General features: G+C 42.0%; 1 protein-coding gene across 2 annotated transcripts in view; it reads right to left on the reverse strand.

Moving 5' to 3' along the window:
- Positions 1–25890, reverse strand: part of PGM1 (phosphoglucomutase 1) — a 65289-nt gene that overhangs the window by 16183 nt on the left and 23216 nt on the right. Inside the window, exons 1-7 of one of the 2 annotated variants that reach the window (XM_020885626.2) lie at positions 18854–19168; positions 13375–13537; positions 12883–13029; positions 11324–11449; positions 8532–8722; positions 6908–7062; positions 3997–4112 (exon numbers count right to left, since the gene is read on the reverse strand). In XM_020885626.2, the coding sequence (XP_020741285.1) occupies positions 3997–4112; positions 6908–7062; positions 8532–8722; positions 11324–11449; positions 12883–13029; positions 13375–13537; positions 18854–19153 (1198 nt within the window). In that variant the 5' untranslated portion in view covers positions 19154–19168. Of the gene's footprint in view, positions 1–3996; positions 4113–6907; positions 7063–8531; positions 8723–11323; positions 11450–12882; positions 13030–13374; positions 13538–18853; positions 19169–25890 lie in introns of those variants that run through there. The other variant, XM_020885637.2, reaches the window with a different exon arrangement.

Here is a 25890-nt window from a genome sequence, read left to right on the forward strand (position 1 = left end):
ATGCCTGGGTTCAAAGAAATCAGTTCCACAAATGTAATCTGGGGACTCTTCTTGGCAAATGCTCCTGAGTAAAAGCTTAAAGGGGTATAATTATCTACAACATTAAATGAGCTAAACAGTATTATGAAATGTCCAAAAAGCTAACATAAATGAAAGTCATATCAAGAAATGTACAGGGTCCAGTTCTCTAGAAATAGTCATCCATCTACTCTCTACTTGTCAAGTCAGCCCTGGAGGATTTGGGCTCAGTTTGCGACATGATCTTCTATGAGGGGCACTGGTGAATGGAGAAGCATTTAGAAACCAGTGCTAGGTATATAAACAATATGAAGTGAGGGATGACTGCAGGACCAGGCATGGGGTGGTCAGAAGAGAGGACCTGAGAACTGCCCTCTGGTATCTGAAGGCCCGTCATGCGAGGCAGGAGCAGCTTGTGCATCCTGTCTTCAATCCTGTTCCCAGCCAGTCAATACCTGGATGGTTACTTGGCTCTAGGACTCTGATTCGCCTTGCCCAACGCTATCCACATGGGTCTGAGGGGCAATGTGTTACTAAATATACCACAAAAAATAGATATTGCAGTTAACAAAGTTTACATAAAACTGTGCAAACTGGATTTCTTATGGCAGAATGTTTTGGAATCTTCAAACGATATCATCATGAATGTCCAAGACAGAGAGGTATATTTCAAGTTTTCTGATCTTCATGGAACTCACACTCATGGAACTAGTATCTTTCCACACATCCAAACACCCAGGAAGACCTTGTTCTAGACTCTTCTCTTCTCATGAGGTTCAGCACTGAAGTAGGTACATGGAGTCAGGAAACCAAAGGTTTAGACACGGTACCTGCCTTCAATGACAGCTTCACCCATAGGGAAGAATGACTGATACCAAGCCTGCACTGGATAACATTGGGGGGATTTCATGGGCAAAGACCACCTTACAGGTCCAATGGCTAGTCATCTAGTATCCCATGGAGTAATATGGTACCATTCATATTTTATGAGGCAGGAAAGAACTAAGCAGTAGCCTTGGTATCTCTGACCAAAGACCTAGGCCTTGGGAAATCATGTAGCCTTTTTTTGTAGACATTGTTCAACCTCCAAACTCATTCTTAATACCCTCCAATTCCATAAGCCAATTTATTACCTATAAGTAACATCACTTCCTCAAGGGTATTAAATTGCTTAGAATTTTGTCACTGGGCACCTCAAATTTATTAGCCCATTCTACCCACCCCTTTTATACAGTTCATGAGGTTCTCATGGCAAGTATACTGGGGTGGTTTGCCATTTCCTCCTCCAGCAGATGCTGAAGAGATGGAAAGAATACCTGGAAGAACTGTATAAAAACAATTTTTAATGAACCAGATTACTACGATGGTGTGGTTAGTCACCCAGAGCCAGACATTCTGAAGTGTGAAGTCAAGTGGGCCTTAAGAAGCACTGCTGTTAATAAAGCTAGTGGATGTGACGAAATTCCAACAGAACTATTCAAATCCCTAAAAGAGGATGCCATCAAGGTTTTGCATTCATTATGTCAGCAAATCAGGAAGATCCTGCAGAGGCCTCAGGACTGAAGAACGTCAATTCTCATCCCAGTTCCCAAGAAAGGTGGTACCAAAGAGCGTGCTAACCACTGGACAATTGCACTCATCTCCCACGCTAGCAAGGTCATGCTTAAAATCTTGCATGCTAGGCTTCAGCATTATGTGAACCAAGAACTTCCAGATGTCCAAGCTGGGTTTAGAAAAGAAAGAGGAACTAGAGATCAAATTACTAACATTTGAAGGATTATATAGAAAAAGCAAGGGGATTTCAGAAAAACATCTATCTCTGTTTCATTGACTACACTAAAGTTTTTGACTCTGTAGATTATGACAGACTGTGGAAAGCTCTTTAAGAGATGGTAGTATCAGACCATATTACCTGTCTCCTAAGAAACCTGTATGCAGGTCAAGAATCAACAGTTAGAACACTGTATGGAACAATTGATTGGTTCAAGATCGAGAAAGCAGGGCTGTCTGCTGTCACCCTGTTTATTTAACCTATACACTGAGCATATCATAAGAAATACCGGGCTGGATGAGTTACAAGCTGGAATCAAGATAGGTGCGAGAAACATCAACAACCTCAGATATGCGGATGATACCACTCTAAAGGCAGAAAGCAAAGAGGAAACTAAAGAGCCTCTTGATCAGGGTGAAGGAGAAGAGTCAAAGAGACAGCTTAAGACTAAATATTAAAAAATCTAAAACCATGGCAACCAGGCTCATTACTGCATGGCAAACAGAAGGTGCAAAGGTAGAAGTAGTGACAGATTTCCTTTTCTTGGGCTCCAAAATCACTGCTGACAGTGACTGCAACCATGAAATCAGAAGCTGTTTGCTACTTGGCAGGAAAGCAATGACAAACCTAGACAGTGTGTTGAAAAGCAGAGATATTACTCTGCCAACAAAGATCTGTATAGTCAAGGCTATGGTCTTCCCAGTGGTCACGTATGGTTGTGAGAGTCAAATAAGGCAGAATGCCAAAGAATTGATGCCTTCAAACTATGGTGCTGGAGAAGACTCCTGAAAGTCCCTTGGACAGCAAGGAGATCAAACCAGTCAATCTTAAGGAAGATCAACCCTGAATATTCACTGGAAGGACTGATGCTGAAGCTGAAGCTCTAGTATTTTGGTCATCTGATGCAAACAGATGACTCATTGGAAACGTCCCTGATGTTGGGAAAGATCGAGGGCAGAAGGAGAAGAGGGTATCAGAGAATGAGATGGCTGGATGGTATCACCTGCTGCAATGAACATGAACTTGGGCAAACTCTGGGAGATGGTTAGGGACAGGGAAGCCTGGCATCTTGCAGTCCATGGGGTCACAAAGAGTTGGACACGACTGGGCAACTGAACAACAACAACATCCACCCCACCCTAGGATTTATAGGAAAAGAAATCTGCCTTTTATTCTGTTTAACCACATGAATTGCAAGTCAATGCCAAGGCTGATAGATTTTGATTTTTTCTTTGACAAAGGATGGAAGAATAGTACTGAGGATCAAGAAGATTGGTTCTTTTACTTCAAAATATTGGGTAGAGGCAATAGGAGGAGAGGAAATATGGCCACTGAAGTACTTTGCAACCTGGCTTCTGGAGACAACCCTGGGGAAAGGGCCACAAGCCTGAATGAATGTTTAGAAAAGAGAGAGACTGATGTAGGATGGGGTCATTGGGAAGGTCATGGAAGTGGGGCTTCAAGTCAGTACTGGAAAGGCATAGAAAAGGAGGGAAAGCATGCATTGTATGGCAGAAACCAATACAACACTGAAAGCAATCACCCTCTAATTAAAAATAAATTAAACTTTTAAAAACTTACAAAAACGAAGGGAGAACATAAGTGGGGTCTAAGGATCGTGGGACATTCCCCTAAGCATACCATGGTCTACTCTTTCATTGCACCACAATTTACATATAGATCTTCACGGTCAATTTCTTGATTACCTAGCAACTCAGTTCCACCCTAATGGTTTCCCTCCACATAACTTTAATAAATTACAACCTGTTGCTACAGAAAACATATGCCTATTAAAGAAGAAGATTTAACACTGTGGTGAAAACTTCTCTTAAATAAAAACGAAAAACTGACTCCACTCCACCATATTTCTTCCTAGAAATAAAAACATTTATAAAGGTTTCCTTGACCACTGAGGGGAGAAAAATGTGTTTATCATTCTATTTAATCCCCACAGACTCAATGGCCACGCTGCCCAAACTTCCTGCCTTGGTAGATGTGATCCTCTGAAAGTAAAATTAACCCTCCCCGGCGGAACATGCTCGCTGCTTTTCAAATGTGTACACTCCATCAGCGTTGTTATAAATAAGCTGTATCTTGATTTAGGACATATCAGCTACCGTTGCTATTTCAGTGCTGCTTTAGCAGTCTAAGCTTTCACTGCAAGCAGCATTTACACGGGAAAAAACAGCTCAGGGCTGCATACTTACCAGTCCCGAAGCTCTCCTCCCCACAAAGGGACAGTTTGCTCGCATCCATCAGATTCCCAAAAAACTTCCAGCCAGTTGGGGTCTCATACAAAGCGATCTTTGTAGCATTAGCCACCCTTCAAAGGCATGAAATCAAAGTTACATCACAGCAGGACTGCTAGTGTAACCATGTGAGGGATGGAAAATAGCAACCGTTATTGTAATCAAGGGTTCCACTTAGCATTGCTCAGAGGTACACATAATTCTAAGATTGGTGGAAAATCGTATGAGAAAACTTGTGCACAATGGGCTATTATATGTGGAGTCAGAGGAGGGGGAGAAGAGTATGAAGAAAGAATTAATTCAGGTCACTGAATTTAATATTTTAGAAGAAATAACAGTGGCAAAATGGACAAAACTGTTTGGGGGGCTATTTAAACCCATGTGTTTTGGATACAGACAGCATTTATAACCATTCCACAATGAACAGAAGAATGATATTTCGATGCACCTATAATTATAGAGCCAGAAGGTATTGGGTCTGGGAGGTCAGTATTTCACAGAGAAAGAAACAGGGACCCAGAATGCCATGTAACTCAGTCCAGGGTCACACAGCCAGGATGGCTGTCTCCCGTCCCCTGCAACACATCTTTTACTTCTCCCCATATTATCCTTAGTCTATTTGAAACTTTTGAGTGACCTTTTTTTAGATTCCTTTCCCTTTGAACAGGACGTTACCTACATTTCATTCACCCTTTTAGTGAGATTTGCTTCCCAAAATGCTTATCACTAGCAAAACAATATCATATTTCAATTCTAATACTTGAGGAAAATTAAATTATGATTTTTAAAACTGTGAAAATAAAATAAAGTTGCTTTCTGGGTAGTGAAGTATTTTCCACTGTGATTCTATATGTGGATTATCACATATAATCCACAGAAATTGGAATTAGACTGTTTTTGGAGTACACAGAAGCTATTTCAGGACCTGATCAGTCTAATGGACAGTAGTGTGGCCACGAACCAGCTCACAGCTTTGGAGGGAGGATATGGAGGCAGAACAACCAGGGTCTAATTCTAGCTCTGATGTAGCTGTGGAGTCCTGGGAAAGGCTGCTAACTACTCTTCTGGCTGACAGATGAATGGATAAAGAAGATGTGGTACAAATACCATATAAATGGAATATTACTCAGCCATTAAAAAGAACAAAATAATGCCATTTGCAGCAAAATGGATGGGCCTAGAGATTGTCACACTGAGTGAAGTCAGTCAGACAGAGAAATACAAGTATCATATGATATCACTTACACGTGGAATCTTTAAAAAAAAAATAGTACAAATGAATTTATTTACAAAACAGAAAGAGTCACAGATGGGAAAACAAACTTATGGTTACCGAGGGGGGGAAGAGTTGGGGAGGGATAAACTGGGAGATTGTAACTGACATATACGCACTACTATATACAAAATAGATAACTCATAAGGACTTACTCTGTAGTACAGAGAACTCTCCTCAATACTCTGTGATAACCTTTATGGGAAAAGAATCTAAAAAAGACTGGCGATATCTAATTATAGCCGATTCATTTTGCTGTAAAGCCGAATCTAACACAACACTGTAAATCAACTATACTCCAAAACTAGTAAAAAAATAAAATAAGGACTGCCATGAGGATCAGTTGAGACAGTGAATGTAAAAAAAAAAAACAGTGTCAACTACAAATTACTATATGATATTAGTCATTACTTTGTTAGCTGAAGTGAAGTCAGCACTAGTTCTATAACACACACACACAACAGAAAACTACTGCACTGCACATCCCAGTGTTTGGGAGCAAAGGTTCTGGGTTCAAGTCCGGCTCCATCATTTACTAGCTGGGTGACCTTGGGCAAATTAATTAACTTCTTTTTCTTTTGTTTTCCCATCTGTAAAGAGGAGTTAAATACAGCATTTACTTCATGGGGCCAGTCTGAGAATTAAATGACTTAAAATACATGCTTACTGTCTAGCATAAGGTAATGTTTAATAAGTAATAGTTATGATTATAAGAACCAGGTATATACATTGTTCTTCCTCCCTAGCCTCAGCCTTTCATTCATTCACTTGTCCTTTACCCATTCATCCAGGAACTATTTATTGGACACCTAACATGATGTAGTCAATATCCCTGGTTTGTACTCATTTATGACTTCCATTTTTCAGATGTTTTAAATGTGATCTCATCAGCTAATATAAAGCCTTTTCAAATAAGATGATATATAATAAATAAGCAAGTCAAAGATACCAACTGTTTTCTGTCACTGGGTCCCTTGTTTCTCCAAAATTGAATGTATTTTTAAAACTATTTTAGCTTTATGTTTATTCAGATTTTGAATAAGTGAACATTTACTATGCTTGTGTGTAAGGGCATCTGATGGGGGCTGGATGGGGAACGTTTTTTTGAAAGTTCTGTTGAAACACTGATCTTATATCAGTCTTTCATCCCAACTCTGTGCACACTGCCCAGAGAAAGTGAGTCTCTAGAATGACGTCTTGACTACAGCAGATGTGCCATCCATTCACTTATCCATTAACATTCAATCATTCATTTTTTAAAATGAGGTGTGTGTGTGTGTGTATCAGGCACGCCATGATCAGTCAGAGTTTAGCACAGTGACAAAGACATTCTTTCTCTGTATTAGTTTTGAGATAGTCAAGCACACAGACTATCAGCACACAGCGTGAGAAGAGCCAGGATGGGAGAAATGCAGAGTGCTAAAGCAGCAGAGCGGGGCCCATCCAGTCCAGGAAAAATGACACCATTCCTTCACAAAGGAAACACTTAGGTAACACACACTATGTATGCATCAGACGTCTGAGCTGAAAGGGGAGGGAGGGTGCTCCCGGCGCTGTGAGGGTCTGCTTGGGAACCAAGGGGGTGGAGAGACCTACCGGTCCAGGGCGCCACTGGTGGGCATGCTGCGTGCGAAGCCACGGACCCCAGTCTGCTGGAAGTACGGAATGCTGAAGATGTTGGCAGCGATGACAGCCACAGAGTCTGAAGGGTTCACGAAGAACCCGTGCTTGCCCAGAATCATGTTCCGGTCCTTTGGGAGAAGGGGGATTCAAAGGGAGATCTTTTAATCAAAGTGCTGAAGAAACCAAACTCTCTTACATGGAGGTTTTGTAAAATTTAAAGCTGATACATTGATTCATCCTGGGTTCTAGATATTGGACTTTATTTCTAAGTGATCCGTACAGTACCACTGGGCCAATGGCACCTCTGTGCCAAACAGCTAAAACTGTTTTGAGTTAAAGTGCAAATTCCTTCTCGGCTGAATTCTCTGTTCTCCCTGCAGATGCGAGCTGAATGTAACCTCCCTGACCTTCTCCAAACTCTGGAACCAATCACCTCTCTTCTTTCCCAGAAGAGGGCAGAGATCACAGTGAGAGGAAATGTGGGCTGTTTAAAGCTTGCTAGGTCTACCAGGCATTCTCCAAGGAACAAAGCAGACTTCCTCAAGGAAAGGCTCCTAAATCTTGGCACCTCCATCTGGTGCAGGACCCAACAAAATACGCTGTCACCTCACTGTTCTCCTGGTGCCTGATATCCAGGAAGTACTCAAGTAACTGAGAATAAAGAGGAAACCCAGGATGCACGGCAACAGAAAGATGCACTGAGAATAATGTCTGCTTGTTCATTTGTTTAGTGACTAAGTCATGTCCGACTCTTTTGAGACACCATGGACTGTAGCCCACCAGGCTCCTCTGTCCATGGGATTTCCCAGGCAAGAATACTGGAGTGGGTTGCCATTCCCTTCTCTAGGGGATCTTCCCTACTCAGGGATTAAACCTACATCGAGACTACACTGGCAGGTGGATTCTTTACCAACTGAGCCACCAGGGGATGTCCCAATCTCTGCTATTTAATTTCCCCAAATATTAATATTGGAAAACCCATTTTATAGGAAACAATGAATTCCAGCTGATGTCTGTAAAGAACAATAGCAACCACCAAAATATAGTTTTAACCAAGTAAATATGTGTAGTGTTTACTATCTCTAAGACACCAAGTGTATAAACCTAAGACACTGTTCCTCCTTGTCTGTTACATATTTACCAGTGCAAATAAAAGAGCATGTTTATTTCAAATATTAACTGTGGCTAAAGAATAAACTGTTAATTCTCTCATTATAGTTTCATCTTTCAGCTACTGTGAATGAACACATGGGTATGTCATAAGGACAAAACTCTTTCCAGAGACTGAACAAGGATCCAGCTGCTGGCTACGAGCAAAAATCTACCTAAGGGTGGAGATCAAGAACCTAGTCAGCTCATGGAACACCAGTCATGACATGATAACCAGGCCCCAATCACCCTGCCCTCCTCAGCAAACACTAGACACATGGTTCCACTTCAAGTCATTCTGTCAAGAGGGTCTTCTAATAATTGAGCCCTGACTCCAGGTGCAATGAGGGAGCTTGACTGCACTCCAGGCTGCAGGGCCTGCTTTTCCCCCATTTAGCACATTAGGCCTGGCCTGCATCAGAGTTCACATAAATGCACCTGTACCCACCCCATCTCCATCAAAGGCAGCCCCAAAATCATGCTCTCCTGTCTTCATAGTCTCCACCAGGTCAGCCGCGTAGGTGAGGTTGGGGTCAGGGTGGTGGCCTCCAAAGTCCTCCAGGGGAACGCAGTTCACTGCTGAGTTCGCGGGGGCGCCGAGCTCTTCACAGAGGATTTTTTTCACATATGGTCCCACGACTACGCAGAGCATGAAATGAAGAACCAGAAATGAAGCTTATTACAGAGGGCGAGGACTGGGGACAAGGTAGAGGCGGTCTAGGGAGAATGGCACGAACGGCAAAGAGAGTGTGCAAGTTGTATTCAAGGGCTTGTGGGCAGATGAGTCTGGAGTAGAAAGTTCTACAAGTAGGAATAATGAGAGATTAGGAAAGAGTGGGGGAAGGGAAGTGAACCTTTATGAAGATCCTGCTACACAGGTGCTTCTTAAACATTTTCTCAGTCCTTCAAAAAGGCCCATGAGGAGCTACAACTTAGCGCTTTAAGAACCCAGACTCTGGAATCAGAGTGTCTGGGTTCAGATCTTAGCTGTCAATCATTGGCTGTACCATTGTGCGGAAAGTTATTTAAGCTATTTAATCTCTCTGCTGTGCCTCCATCTATGCCAACTGCAAAATGAGGATAATAATAGTAGCTACCTTTACAGGGTAGATGTGATAGTTAAATGAGTTACTAGATGAGGCACCGAGAACAAGCAAGAGCCCATATTTTATAAAGGCTTGTGCATTATGATTACCACCTCCAATTTATGAAAAGAAAACTGAGGTTCTGAGAGGAAGCTATTTGCCCAAACTTACACAGATAGTAGGAGTGAGAGCTCGGATTCAGAGTCCTAATCTTTCACCTCTATCAAGCTATCTGACAAACTGATTAAAAGAATACAGAGAAACAAAAACACAGTAACAACACACAACAGGGCAAACCAGTCACATACTTTACAGTGACACTTAGTGGTACAGTCAAGAACGTTCATCTCTAAATGCTTTCAACCAAGGAAGGTGCCAACACCAATGTATGAGACAGAGGTCAGGACAGTATAGAACACGTGTCTCCCATTGGGGGCATGCTAAGGAGGCTACTGACACACCTCAGAATGAGGACAAGGCAGCCAGAGTTGTGAGGAAACTGAGGCTCTTGAGGAACAACTGAAAGGCTTGGAGAAAGAAGTCAGCTTGGCGACCAGCTTCTCCTAGTAAATGCACCATCACAAACCCCATACTCGAGCCAGCCAAGGCTTTTGCTCATTCCCCTAATGTGACATCTCCTTTTCATCCTTTATGCACTGGCTGCAGCCACTGCCTCAGCTGCTATAACCATCACTGGAGTTTCCACCACCTTACATCTTTCTTTCATAAAAGCTCGAGTTGGTTGCCACTTCTTCCAGAAAACCTCTCTTGATACCTTCAGTCAAACTATGCCTTCCTCCACTCCCCAAGGAGAATACTTGAAATTTTATCTAACCCTCATTTTGTTGGCCTGGCAGGAGTTGGTTTCTTACCCACTTCATCTCCCCAAGCATCACAAGCTCTTTGAAGGAAGAGTCTACAGAATCCCTGACTATACCCACACCCCCAAGCATACACGTAGTAGCTATTCAACACATGGTTGCTGAATGTTTTGAAAAGTCAGAATGGCCTTTGTCTGAATAAAGAAGGAGAACCATTCTGTGAGATTCCAGGGGCAAGTTAGGACCCAAGGGAAGAAGTTCCAGAGACAGACCATTTCAGGCCACCAGGAGAAGTTTTCTAACAGACTTTGCAGTGTGACAGAAGGACCTGGACAGTACCATAGGAAGGGTGCCAGCACAGGCAGAAACTCTTCCCCAGCTAGGCAGGCAGATGGATTTCAGCACCAGGGAAAACTGTTGCCACTCAAAGACTCTGAAATTCTAGGGACATCCCTCATGGTCCAGTGGTTAAGAATTCACCTTCCAATGCAGGGGACGTGGGTTTGATCCCTGGTCGAGGAACCAGGATCCCACATGTGGCGGGGCAACTAAGCCCACATGCCATAACTACTGAGCCCACACACCTCAACTAGAGAGCCTCCCACCACAACTAGAGAGAAACCTGCAAGCCATCGGGAAAGATCCGACGTGCTGCAACTAAGACCTAATGCAGCCAAAAATAATAAATAAATAAATATATTTTTTAAGAAAAAGATCTTAAACTTCTAAATTATTACAAAACAAATAGACAAGCCAAGGGCTCAGGAATTCCCATATTCCTACATCAAGAGAACCTCACGGCTCTGATTCGGTGACAGCTGCCACCTCTACTGATCTGGCCACAAAACCCACAGAGGAAGAAAAGGGAGAGAAATACATCCTGTTGCTCCTGACTTGAACCCTCAGCTTGTTCTGGTCAGCTTCTAAGAAAAGGCGCATGTGGGAACAGGAAACTGGGGTATGGGGTTCAGGAGCACATTTATCAGATCTAGCAAACCATGGCTCCCCTTGGGAATAGATGGGGGCGTTTAGGAAGAATCTAAGGCATCTTCTGAGGGGGAGGGAGAGTCCACAAAAATAGCTGCATGTTACTCAAAACCTGATGCTTAATGTGGAAACAGTGACCGTCACACTACCTTACCATGAGGAATTTTTGCAGCATACAGTTAAGATTTTATCTGTGTGAATATTACTCTGAAATGATTGCAAAGTAATGGTGTAAACATTGCCAGAGACAGCCTTAAGAAAAGGCTTGTTAAGGCATCATGAGACACAAAGTCGAGAGCTGTTTCATAGCTTTGAGAGAAGAGAAGAGAAGAAAAAGGGCTCCATACCTCCATGCATGGCATCTATACGGATCTTTAGTCGGTTTGGACCAGAAAGCAGTTCTTTCAGTGCATTGAAATCAAAGATGTTTCTCAGCATCGTAGCATAAGCTTCCACTGAATCCACAATTTCCACTGTGAGAACAAGCAACATTAAAAGATGGAGGAACTAAACACTTTTAGAAATATTATCCTCTGAAATGATCATACGGCTGTAAACATGCAATTGCTTTAAAAGGACATTTATGGAGCAGCTCCAATGTGCCTGGGCTGTTACATGATCTCTTATTCAAAACTAACGCAAATTTCCTGAGAGGTAAATGTTATCAGTTCTCTTTTATAGACGAGCAAGTTCAAGTTCTGAAAGATGAAGTAACTTGCCCACACAGCTGGGATGTGGCACCCTGAGGAATTTTGACAGAGGTTTGCCTGATGGTAAACGGCTTTACGGCCATGTTGATTCATCTCCAGGAAGTGTATCTTAGTGTCAAAAAATAACAGAAAAGGTAACACCTACTTTACTTTTTCCAGGCCCATTGCCATTAAGACTTACTGGTAAAAAGCAGAGAAAATTTTTTTTAAATGAATCACTTTTCACGTGCACTGCTAAAGGAATAAAACAAACATAAGAACTGTCTTGTTGAATTTTCAGGGGTCTGAACATTTTCAAAACATGAAATGTTTGAGAAATTCTCTACTTGTATTTTCTAAACCCTAAGAATGTCTTCAGGATATACCAAAGAACCCCTTCCTCTTCGTTGGGATGCAATTGTCAATCCTTCTCGGTAGGTTCAAACACAAAATGCATCCCACAAACTTGCAGTCCAGATGAAAGAATACATGTAAGAGCAAAGTCGAAATACAAGTCACACTGCTAACCATCTCATCCTCGTTGTATTAATATGAATAACTTTATAAACATTTATTTCATCAATTATTATCATACATCAGCATTCAACAATAAAATGTTTAGCACAGCTGCTACACAGGGAGTTTAAATTTAGCCCCCAAAATGGTCTACATTGATTTTACTGAAAATGAAATCAAGGCCCAGGCTCTGGAATCATTCACACCTGCGTTTGAATCCTGGTTTACCACTCACTGACTATGTGACCCTCAGCCTGTTACTTAAGTCCTCTCTGCCTTTGATTCCTCATCTGGAAAAAGTGAATAGTAATAGTGCTGCCCTCACAGGGCTAATGTAAGAATCAAATGAGATAATGCATCTGAAGAGCCTGGCACATAATAAAAGCTCAATAAAAGACAGCTATGAACATGATGTCACAGGTCTTCTCGTCAAGACTGTACATTTCATAGGTATGAAAACTGAAGCTGAGAGATTTATGTATAAGTGACTCACCCAAGGTCCCTCAGCTGATCCCCAGCAGGGCTCAGACAGCCCAGGTCTCTAGACTCCTAGACCCAATTCCAGACCTGCTAATTTATGCATGCAAAGCGTGGTGACCACAATCTTTCCAGAGATAAAGACCCACTTTATTAAAACCTTGAAAGGCAAATCCTCCAAGTCGGAACTAGAAGTGGGCAAGAGAGCAGGAGAGTAAACATGCCTGTGAAGGGTTTGAACTTGTTTTCCAGGTCAAACTGCTGCTTTCCCAGAACCCCAAGGTCTACGTGCAGGTCAGGGCAAATTGCATATTCTTCGATTGTCTTGCTGATTTGGAAAATTTTATCAGTTATTGCTTCCGGGGCAGGACCTGGAAATCGAACAGCAAACAGTAGGTCATTTTGTATAGCTAACATGAAAATACAAAGGACACAAAGCTCATCAACTAATTCCTCTTCACGAGTGCATCTGCCATGCCATCATTCAGGCAGCAAAGTATCAGAATTTTCTAAATGAATATATGTTAATGATCATTCATGCAGAGCATCTCATATTCAGGTATGGCAAAATGAGAAGCATCTCATTTTCACCAAAAGGAAACAAAAAGCTCTCTTGCTAAGGATGAGAACCAGAATCCTGAGCTTCCAAGGCCTAGGTTATTGGTTTGTCCTAAAGAACGTAACATTGGCTGTACTCAAAATGACAGTAAACTCACCTCCATTGGAAATATTGAACTTGATTCCAAAATCTCCATTGGGTCCTCCTGGATTGTGGCTGGCTGTCAGAATGATCCCACCGATGGCTTTGATCTTTCTAATGATGCATGATACAGCAGGTGTGGAGAGGATTCCATTCTGTCCAATAACCAATCGACCAATCTAGGAGAAGAAATCCAGAATACACACTTTAGCATCAATAAATCCAGAGCCACCACATAGTGACGCCAGAACAGCTAGATGGACAAAGAAATATTCTACTGGACCAAAAATGATGCCCTTTACTGAACGTCTAACAGCTTGGGTTATTAGTATTATTATATTGAAGTATTTTATAGTTACTGTTAAGTAATACTATTATTGAAATAGAATCAGCATTGCTGAACAAAGCCATTTCTTCAGATAGTTTTGGGGGACTTTATAGTGTATGATCTGGGAGTGCTATAAGGTTCTGGCAAGAAAAGAAAACAGGGCCTTTCCAGATCAGGTTCATCATTTGGATACATTATAAATCTGTGGGAAAACCCACATTTTTATCCACTTCAATCATACTTTCAATCCAAATTGGAAGAGAGACTATAGACTTAACTAGTTAAAGGAATTCTAACCCAAAGAGGAGGCTTTTGTAAACTATCTAAAAAATAAAAGGGGCAAACTTTGTATGAAGAAATGTTATAAAACGTATCTCACAAATTTATTGCCAATCAAGCTTGGATTTTTCTTTAATTGGAGTATAATTGCTTCACAATGCTGCGTTCATTTCTGCTGTATAATGATGTGAATGTGCTATATGTATACATATACCCCCTCTCTCGGAGCTCCCCCCACCATCCCACCCTTCTCGGTCATCACAGGGCACTGGGCTGAGCTCCCTGAGCAGTTTCCCACTAGCTATTTCACACATGGTAGTGTACATATGTCAAACCTCATACACTGGGCTCCTCAAAGCAGAACACACCTATCCACACTAGGGTGTACCTGGGCTTCCTCCTGGGCCTGAGGCAGGGAATGCTGGGAGTGTTACTGGGTAAACCAGCCAGGCCCACCTACATGAAGGAGCTACAGGTTGCGTTCTTAACTCACCTGCCCATATCTTTCACAAATGGTATCGACAAGCACAGCTCCTTACTAAAATGACTGTAATTTATATCTGTTTCAACATGAGGCAAGTCAGAAAAGAAGGGAATTCCATCAGTTCCTATGACTAGAGATGTGACTGCTTCATGGAAAAGATTTTAAAAAGGAGGAGTTTGTGCCCTTCTTCCACCCTCCCCTCTGAAGACACAGGGACGTATTTAAGTTTTCCAGGTGCTATTTCTTCTTGCCCCACCCAAGATAAACGCAGCTGAAGAAATGACTTGATGGTGGAAGATGTGTTTCTAATACTGAACATGCCAATAAGATACCTGGGTTCCCTGGGGAGGTTTTCCTGGGATTGTTAGCTTTGCCACCTTCCTGTAGGTCACTAACAGCTTGACTGGCTCATAATTAAACCTCTCCACTATCAACCACCTCCCAGGAAGCAGCCGCTTCATTCCAGGCCCCTTTTGGCTCTTGTATGTCTATCCCTGAGAAGTGTCTGTTATTGTAATATATTTCTTATGTCCTGCCTCCCTCAGGAAGTGGTAACTCCCTGACTCAATACAGTGGAAATGGTAACATCTCACGCTTCCGGCAGTTTCTGGGTGCCGTTCTGATGAAAACTTCTCTGTGGTTGAGCGGTTCCATATTTTGATGAGAGGAGCTTAGAGATGGCAATTTAATCAGCCACAGTGACTGGTGGAGTAATATGAAAACTGTGTTTGTGCATCAAGCACACTGACTTCTACTTCGATCCCGTATGTACTTAACATAGAAGGGGAAGCTGATAAATGAATATTAAGCCATGCCACACAGGTCACCCCATAATTCTACCATTCCTTATGGTGAAACGTGCAGTCAGTCATGGTCCAAGACTGAGAGGATTATACCAGGAAGTAAGAGTAAGAAAATCAGAAGCAAGGGAAGCCCATGGTAGGTTCTTTCTCTTGAGCCCAAGAATAGGTATAGCTGACCTTCCAGAGCAGACTCTTTCCCATGAATTCTGCTCAAGAATATTCATCTTCAACTTGATATTTGGGAGATATTACTCTATTGTCCTCCTCCCCTGGAGGATGTCTGGAGCATTGGAATAGCTCCTCCCTTGCTCTCACTGAATCTATCTGACCTACCGGGCCCACCTAGCTTATCTTTCTAGACCATAGTTCTAACTGTGTTCCTTCCCTGTTCAAAAACCTTCCCTATACCAGAAGATCCATTTCTATGTATAGACACAAAAAAAGCAATGACTCAAACAGGTATTTGCACACCCATGTTCACAGCAGCATTATTCACAATAACCAGAAGTGGAAACCCAAATGTCCATTAAAAGATGAATGGATAAACAAAATGTGGTATACACATACGATGGAATATTACTTGGCCTTTAAAAGGAAGGAAATTCTGATACACGCTACAACATGGGTGAACCTCGAGAACATTACACTAAATAAAATAAGCCAGACAGAAAAGGACAAGTATTGGATGGTTCTATTTATATGAAGGACACAGAACAGGCAAATTCATAGAAAGTAGAACCAAAGTTGGCAGGGGATGGGGGGAAGAAGAGAACGTGGACTAACTGTTTAGTGGGTACAGAGTTTTAGATGAGATGATGAAAAGGTTCTGGAAACAGTGGTGATGGTTGCAGAACATTATGAATGTAATGAATATCACTGAATTGCATACTTAAAAATAGTTAAAACAGCAAATTTTGTGTTAGATGTACTTTACAACGAGCGTCCCAGGTGACTCAGTGGTAAAGAATCAGCTTGCAACGCAAGAGACCTGGGTTCAATCCCTGGGTGGGGAAGATCCCCTGGAGGAGGAAATGGCAACCTACTCCAGTATGCTTGCCTGGGAAATCCCATGGCCAGAGGAGCCTGTGGGGTCACAAAGAGTTGGACACGACTGAGTGACTAACACACAAATGCACTTTAACACAAAAAAGGGGGAAAAAAAAAACACCTTCCCTGGGTCCCAAATGTCTACCAACTTAGAGACACCCCCTCAGCCCTACACTGAGAGTCCTTCACCAAAAAGCATTTCCTGCCCTTACTCTTGCCCACCGCTCCCTTCTGTGTAACTCAAGTCCTGCTGCTAAACTGGATATCTCCTTCTCCCCCAACATTTTATAGTTAACCATGACAGGGAGCAAACATTAAAACATTCCTTTTAATTGAAAATAGGGCTTGGTGTTTGCTTACGTTTCCCCAAAACACCAAACAAACAAAAGGTTCCATTTTCTTTGCTCTGCCAGTCATACATACAGGTTCTATTCTCATTTCTAAAATTATCTCAAGGATAAATCTCTGGGGACTGAATGAGACACCAGTGCCATAAATGAGACCCTACCAATGTTTTATTTTGTACATTAAAACTGCCTGCAACTGCAGACAGCTCTGTGCAAATAAAAGCAAAGGCAAAGTGTATTCTACTATCCATAAATGTACCAGATAAAAGCGTACTAAAGGGAAGAAATGAAATTATTTCCATGTAGCTCGCCAGGCTGAAAAGCTCTCTTAGAATCAGCTCATGGGTATAGTGGGTATTAACAAAACTGAGGAAGGAATCCTGACTTCTATTAATACCAAAATCTGTGGCAATAAATTATCTTTCCTTTAGATTGCCTCCCTAAATTCTGCCCACAATCAAAGGGATGTTAAAATAGAATTTAGGATATGTTAGAAAAAGAAATCAAACTAAATAGGAGTTGATAGGTTTTATCAGATGAAAGTGCTTTATCGGTCCACTAAACGTTTCACGTAATTCAGCTGGGTAGCACAAGTGCTTCAGATGCAACACTATTTTTAATAAGGAACGTCCTTGAAAAGACTTGAAAATACTGCTTGGGCTGCCACAGCTCTAACAAATAGGCAGTTACCATATTTAGTCAATTATTAGCACTTACATGCATTATTTAGCAAACCTTCAGATCGTAAATTTGAGAAAGACTACAGGGTCTGCCTGAATTACACATTCCTACCACCCCTTCCACATCCTTCTGCTTTGCACAAAAATGAAATGAAGCCAAATATATCACAGCAAAGGGGACAGTGTACCAGATCCACTCAACAGTCTAGATATATGCAGAGAAATAATGTTTCATTCGTTCTCTCCCAAAAGATTAAAAACATCTTAATACCATTGCTTTTGCAGCTCTCCTCAAAGATGAAATTTACAGCATGTCACACTTTATCTTAAAAATGTGTATGCATCATAATTTCATATTTGAGTGCTTTATCAGCAAATTTTACATGAGAAGCATTCAGATTCTGAAACTGGATACAAAGGGAATCTCACATTAACAACAATAGGATGTACAAACTCTTCTGAATAGAATTTGGTAACATATGCTTTTTTTTTAATTTGACTTTTGCAATCACATCTGCTTAGTGTATTGTAAAATATACTGAAAATAAATGTCTAACGCACTTGGTTATAATGCTAAATTTTATCTTCTCAGAATCACTTCCAGAAAGGAAATAAAACAAATTTTTAAAATTTATAAGTACTAAAGGACTATGTGCTCCAAATTATTGCTAAGTGTAATCTAAAATACTAAAAATGTATTTTTGGTCCCACGGAGGAATTTGCAGAGCAAAAACAGCAATGTTCTGATGCCCGCCTTCCTGTAAATCAGTGAGACTGTGCGAATTGTTAGATTATCAAGATCAATGCTTCCTGGTGCAAGATTCCTTCCGATTTGGTTAATTCAGCCAACACAGTTTTCCACAATGCAGAGCTTTAGCAGAGCCTCCTTATATTATAGGCTCACAGAAGTTATTATCTCTACCCTGCTGCACAAATTCACCACACACAGGACTTCTTTGTATCCAAGGTCATTATAAGTGGGTTCCCCTCTAACAGGTCCTCTTGGAAGGCTCACACCTAACATTTTCCAGTTCTCTCCCAGCATTTCTGCACAACTACCAGGATCCACAAATAACAGCGTGCCCTGGCTTTTGTTTTCCTGTTTGACAAGTGACTGAACTTCAACAAGGAAGCCATTGAAAGAAAACAAAATCTTCCTCTCTCCATGGCTCCTAAGAGCCTCCTACGCAGGACAGAGTGCCCCTGAAAACTAGTTAGAATGTAGATAAGACAGCTTAAGGCTGGGGTGAGCTTTAAATGTCTAAAAGCAACAGGTCTATTTTCAAGCAACAGGCACAGAGCACAACATAAGAAACTGAGTTTACACCCCAAAATCCCAGTGTGACAAATCTAATTTCAGGGGTAATATCACAATATACAATCTCTGAAGTCACAATCAAACTTAATTGGATGTTAGTAGCATTGAGGGGTATACAACATACAAATCTTTGTACTTGGGTATATTTTTGCAGAATTAAGAGGTTATATGGAGAGCCAGAAACATAGCAATACTTATCGTATACCAACCCCATTGGCAGCTGCCATCTGCACTATTGTCTCTATTGCCGATTTATTAAAATACCGCCCATCTCCACCAACCACCAGTGAGGCTCCCTGGCGATCTTTTAGGTCTATGGAAAAGAATATACTCTGGATGAAATTCTCCAGATAGCATGGTTTTTCCTCGAAATAGTAGGTTTTCTTCCGTAATCCACTAGTTCCTGGTTTCTGGTCATAGTAGGGAGCCGTAGTAAACGTCAACAGAGGGAGAGGACCTTCTTCCATTTTTCTGTATTTCCCAGAAATCCATTCATCAAAATCACTCATCTTTCATTTCCACCACTTGGCTCAGCGAGGGTGTCCAGAAAGCAGTCAAGGGTCCCCAAAATAGTCTGTCCAACCTGAAGCTGCTACAGTGTCACCCGAGTAACTAAAATAGAGATGTTGCCTGGATGATCCCTCTCAATGAGGAAGCTGGGTTAATTCCTGTTGTCGTCGCCCCATGTGAAAAAGTGAAGGACCAAACACCCACCCACACCCACACTCAAAGCAGATCTTCAGTGTTGTTTTGATGAGGACATTCTGCCCACAACCACGCCAAATACCCTTCAATTATTTTTGCCTCATTCCCCTGTTAGGGTGGAGACAGGTCCAGAGGGTGCTGCGTGCAGCAGACTTCAGTTACAAACACCAGGTGGCTTCCAGACTCCTCTCCCAGAGCCAGGCAAGGACGAAGCAAGTGCAGTCCTAAGGAGCAAGTTCGTGAACAAGACACCCTGGTGTGGCTCCCGCTGCTACTGACACCCGTAAACCAGAGCCTCTCTGGCAGTCATCTCTGATAAGGCCATCTGCAAGCTAAAGTTGTTTCATGCCATCTCGCAAATTAAAGGTCAGTCTTAAAATGGAAATGACGGATCTCAGTTACCTCTGGTTTCCTTTCATCACCGTCATTTTGATACTCAAATATCTGATACTCAAGTGATTTTTTTTTTTTACTTCCCACATGCAATTCCAGTTAGAAGGGAGAAAAGGCATCAAACAGAACAGATTTATTCATTGGCCACCAAGGATTTAACTAAATAGTATTCAATTCTAGAAGAATAGAGACTCACAGACATGCCCTGAATGATCAACAGCTGGTCATTCCCTTGAATTTATAGAAAAGTAGGGATAAACAGAAGGCAATGGCACCCCACTCCAGTACTCTTGCCTGGAAAATCCCATGGATGGAGGAGCCTGGTAGGCTGCAGTCCATGGGGTCGCTAAGAGTCGGACACAACTGAACAACTTCACTTTCACTTTTCTCTTTCATGCACTGGGGAAGGAAATGGCAACCCACTCCAGTGTTCTTGCCTGGAGAATCCCCAGGGACGGGAGCCTGGTGGGCTGCCGTCTATGGGGTCGCACAGAGTCGGACACAACTGCAGTGACTTAGCAGCAGCAGCAGGGATAAACAGGACTTCCCTGGTGGCTCATATGGTAAAGAATCTGCCTGCAATGCGGGAGACCTGGGTTCAATCCCTGGGTTGTGGAGATCCCCTGGAGGAGGGCATGGCAACCCCCTCCAGTATTCTTGCCTGGAGAATCCCATGGACAGAGGAGCCTAGCAGTCCATAGGGTCGCAAAGAGTCAGACACGACTGAGCAAGTGAGCAACAACATTGTCAAGGTTTCGGCGAACCTGTTAAGGAGACTCGGAAAGTAAATTGAGACTAGTTATGCCACATGTCTGGGGAGTTTGATGTGCACATAAAAGTCAGGTTTTCAAGGGAAAAGTAGTAATCCCTTGAAAAACAAAAATCTGGGTATTTTCCTACTAACTTGTCCAGCCAGGTCCAAAAGCAGACAGGCCCTAGGAGGAGCAGACAGCCTTCTGTGAGGCAAGAATGCCTCTTTGTTCCAGGCACTGCTCACACAGGACTGAGAACTAACAGGCCATGAGCAGAAAGCAGGCCGCTCCCAAGGGAGCCTGGTCTCCTTCATATGGCAAATGGGGCTGGCCCATCTGCAAGCAGGACCTCAAGATATAACATTAACACCATTCACAAGACACATCTATTAAGCTGAAAACCAGTCAGTCAAAAGATAATTATATTTTATAGCTTATTTTTGCCCCTTATTGCATTTTTAAAACTAAAACTCTTGTGAAGTAAGCTTGCTTTAGTAGTCTACACACCCAATGTTTTTCAACTTCCTACAAATGCACTTTTTAAACTCGTATTTTTTCAGATCGGTGGCCAATTTTCTCTGGTTTTTGATAGGTTCACAAATTACACCAGTATATATGTCTTGACATATTTAATAATAGAGCCATATTTCTGAAATATCAACTCAACAGTTTTTTCATTGGGAATAATAGAGCAACCAACCAAGTAATTGGTAGTTTCCTTAACGAGGTCTTGAACCAGCAAAGATTCAGGAACGCTTGGTTGCAAGGGGCTCCAACATCCCCACTAAAGTTTCTCTGCTCACACATTCCAGCATATTCTCTGCTGGTGGTTGACCACTCTCTCTCGAAGCTCTTTCTGAATCCAGAGCTAAGGAGAGTAATGTTCTCTTAGGGGCTTTTCCCATACATTTACTTATTTTATTTACAATTTATGGTCAGTGCAAATAAATTCCATAAAACGAGAAATCATAAAGACTCAAGGCACAATTATGAACATTAAAAATAGATGTTCAACACACACACCAAAAAGAGCCCCACAAGCATCAAAGTGAGTTTATTTGTAGCATAAGATCTGACATGTGTTATTTCAAAGCATGGCAAATGCTTGTTTCAGTTTTGTTTTGTTTTTAAGACAGTGGCCATATCAGATACTAGAACACCTCAGCTTATCGGTGTGTTTTTGTACGAACCAAAATTTGTTTCTAAAAATATTGCTTCACATCGAAACTGTTGTAAAAGCTGTACTTCTCCAGAATTAAGCCTACTCTTGGGCCTTGTACAGGTTTCTCACCACCTAAAAACTGACTGACACAGAAAGTATTCCAGATGTAACTACTCTGATTCTAAACTAGCTTAAAAGAATCATTGCAAACTTCATAATGCTGGTGCTCTTCCAGCCCTATCTCTCTAAACAGCTGATATGCCACTTCAGGGTTCATTATTTGATGGTCTCTCACTTTCAAGGCTTTAAATATTCCTCTCCAATAGAGCATCTTCATATTTAAAACATTATTTAACACTAATGGAAATAGACAGTAGCGTTTGAGCATTGAGAAGTCCTATGTATGAAACCTGGGGAATCGGGTCACTAGGTGAACCCAGACCCCCTCCAGGATGGAATGTCCTTATGGATACATACACTTTTCTACTTCACTGCACGTGAGCCAGCTTCACAGCGAGGCATGGACTGGAAAGACTCTCATCTCTCATGGCTCCTGCACGTGCCAATGAATACCCAGCAATTCAAGTGCACGTCAAGCCTAAGGCTCCAAAGGAGAGAGTTCAGTAACTCAAAGCAAAGAGCAATGTTTTCACCAACTACATGCATTGGCATGGTGTTTGTCAGCATGCAAAACTAAACCAAAAAGATATAATACTTGCCCTAAAAAAGCTTCTATTCTAAAAATGGGCCTGAGTCATAATTTTATGGACACTATAGAACTCAACCCCATATAAAAATATTACCAGAAGCAGCAATGTTAGATGGACTGTGAAGTGTGGTAAAAAAGGAGAAGCATTAAAAACATTAAGCTTCCAAAGACGCTCAGACTAAGTGGGACAGCTATTAAGAAACTCATTTGTTTGAGCTCTCCAGCAAAGGTTGAACTTCATCTTCAGAAACGTTACTGTCGAGCATAGCGAACCCAATTTGGCCTAATGAATTTGCCTGCCTCGCCAGTACTCCTTCACAATGACACAAATTACATTTAAACCATATGGGGGATTTAAGGATTATTCCCTTCAGACAAGAAACTTTCACATTGGTCTTGGGTCCAATCAATTTCACAATGGCAGAGTTATGAACCCCTTCGCTCCCAGCCTCGCAAAGACTCCAGTTTCCACTCTAATCAACAGCGATGCCTTTCTAGTAGAAGACAGCAGAAACAGAAGACTTGCCAATACTTCATTTGTTCTTTCTTTTTTTCCATTGACAAACGTTTACTGGATAGCTAACTGCCATGTCCCAGGGCTCATGGGAGAGTGGGACCCAAGGCCTGAAAAGATTCACCTCTTCACATCAAGAATTATTCTTTAGAAAATGCCACAGTCATGGGCACATTATTTAGAACTGGTAACCCTATCTTTCAGCACAAGCACTAGAAAGTAAGCTACTAACTGGGCTGAAAGCAGCAGGGATCATCAGACCCCCCAGGCCAAAACCCTATGCTTGTGAAGCTGCAGGTGCCTGCCCAAGTGTTGGGGTCAATTATCCTCCAATTAAGAAAATATATATTGGTTTCTAAACTGTAGAGGTACAGTCTTGAGCAATTCACTTAACTGACCCAAGTCTGTAAGCTAGGGATCACAATGAAGGTTGTTCTGAGCACTGAATTGGGCAACATGTATGAAAACACTTATGACCTGTGATTCCAATGACAGGAATCACAAGCTGGGAAAAGTCATTCATTTCTCCAACCAACAGTAAGTAAGCTTGCAATGAATGCCTGACACAGAGGAGACACTGCAGGATAATACAAAGACCACAGGTTCAGGAGCCAGACACAACCAGGGCTCAAATCTTGGACTCTAAACAGACTCGTGGACACAGTAGGGGAAGGACAGGACAGGACTGAAACATACACATTACCGTATGTAAAACAGCCAGCCAGAGGGAATTTGCTGCCTGACCCAAGGAGCTCAAACCCAGTGCTCTGTGACAACCTACATGGGTGGGATGGAGTAGGAGGAGGCTGGAGGGAAGTTCAAGAGGGAGGGGACATATGTACACCTATGGCTGATCCATGTTGATGTGGAGCAGAAATCAACACAACATTGTAAAGCAATTATCCTTCAATTAAAAAAAATATACTGGTTTCTAAAATATATGAGAGGTACAATCTTGAGCAATTCACTTAACTGACCTGAGTCTGTAAGCTAGGGATCACAATGAAGGTTGTTCTGAATACTGAATTGGGCAACATGTATGAAAACACTTATGACCTGTGTCTGGCATCCGGCAGATTATCAGTAAATGTTAGCCCCTCACCCTTCCATGCCCTGAGGATGAAAATGGGATGATGATACCTGCCTCACAACAAATGTCTATGAAAACCCTTGTGAACCAGAGAATGATATAAAGATATGAATTTTTATTCACATGCTGAGGAGTGGTAAGGATAGAAAAAAAGGTGAATGGACCTTTGTTCTTAAGAAGTTCATGTTAGAGGAGCCGTCTAAACCTGGTGGCCTCAGTGATGTGCCAGTGGTCCCTGGACAGGACTGTGGCTCTCAAGAGGCTGCAGTGCTGTGGCGAGGCTGGAGAAGTAGCTGGGACAAGGTTATAGAGTCTCACGAAGCACAGTGAGGTTTAGTTTGTAGGCACCGGAAGCAATGGATAGTTTTAAGCAGAAGGAATACAAACTGCTTTTTTTTTGAAAGTTGCCTGGCTGCCAGTAGTGTACCAAATAGCTTGGAGGAGGAAAGACTGGGAAAAGATTAACCAAGGCTTGCAAAAAGGATTCCCTCTGCAGCTGAGGTGGATCTGAGGATCCTGGTCTCTGTGACCCTGTCCAGAGTTGCTCCTCTTACATAAGACTTCCTCAACTCTTGAGTCCTTGGCCAGTTTGGGCCCTGTAGGTTACTCTCCTCCAACATGAAGACACTATTCAAACAACCTCTTTTTCCTCTGACCCCTTCTGCTCACTCTCTTCTCTAAGAACTGTCCCTGACCCCACCTGACAACAGTGGGCTCCTAGGGCCATGTTTCTACTGTGGGACTCAGGCCATGATCATCAAGGGCAGACAACTGACCGAAGCTGGATCACTCAGATTTTCTCTTGTAGGAATCTAGAATTAGGACTCAAAAGTGCACCAGTCAGATTTAGTTAGTCTTTGAACTGGGAAGACAGGTAAACTCAGAAGCTGTGGGGCAGGGACCTCATGTCATGAGAATATCTATAGAACTCTAAATGGCAGACATAAGAATAAATGAGAACATTAGAAAGCTATTATGCAGATCCATCTCTGGATCACTCAGGCACATCTAAGAGCTGGGGACCTGATACACAGAATTGGAAAAGAATTCAGAGTAGTTTCAGGCAGAATATCAGTTAGATGGATCTTCTCAAGAGAGTAGGGACTGCAGACTCATGAGACATGAGAACTGGGGAAAGTGGTCTGTGAGACTCATGTTGGCATGAGTTCTGGACTGGGGCAATACCACTGTTAGATTTCCAGTCAATGTCACCCCCAGTTCCAGGGGAAGTGTGTGTTAGTCACTCAATCGTGTCTGACTCTTTGCAACCCCATGGACAGTATCCTGCCAGGCTCCTCTGTCCTTCAGGCAAGAAGACTAGAGTGAGTAGCCATTTCCTTCTCCAAGAGATCTTCCTGACCCAGGGAGTGAACCTGGGTCTTTCGCACTGCAGGCAGATTCTTGACCATCTGAGCCACCAGGGAAAGCCAATTGCTTGGAATAAGAGAATGGTTTTTGAATTGGGCACTTTTTAACATAAAAAAATTCAGAATTAAGTATTAACGTGAAGCTAACTCATAGTAGAAAGATAATAAAATAAACCAAACATAGTATTACTGTTTTGTAATAAGTCTTGGAGAAAATCTATATTTTAAGTACATTAAGAGAATCTGGGATATTAATTTGCCTAACAGGTCAGCCCTGTGATACCAATTTACAATATATAGTTGAGTAAGTTATTTTGGCTTATGATTTTAAGAGAATTTTATAAAAGTTATAAACATTATTGGAAAAGTCAAGAAAACTTTGAATGTACCATATTTTTATATTTAAATCTCAGATGCAGACAGCTAACTGCAGTGTTTCAGGGAATGGACTTTAGGGCTAGACTGACGGAGTTGGAACCCAGTTCTGCCAGTCACTGGCTGTGTGACCTCAGACAAGTTACTGAACCTCTTTGGGCTTCCACTGCCCATATCTG

This window comes from Odocoileus virginianus, chromosome 5 (genome assembly GCF_023699985.2).
Source record: "Odocoileus virginianus isolate 20LAN1187 ecotype Illinois chromosome 5, Ovbor_1.2, whole genome shotgun sequence".
NCBI classification, from domain to species: Eukaryota; Metazoa; Chordata; class Mammalia; order Artiodactyla; family Cervidae; genus Odocoileus; species Odocoileus virginianus.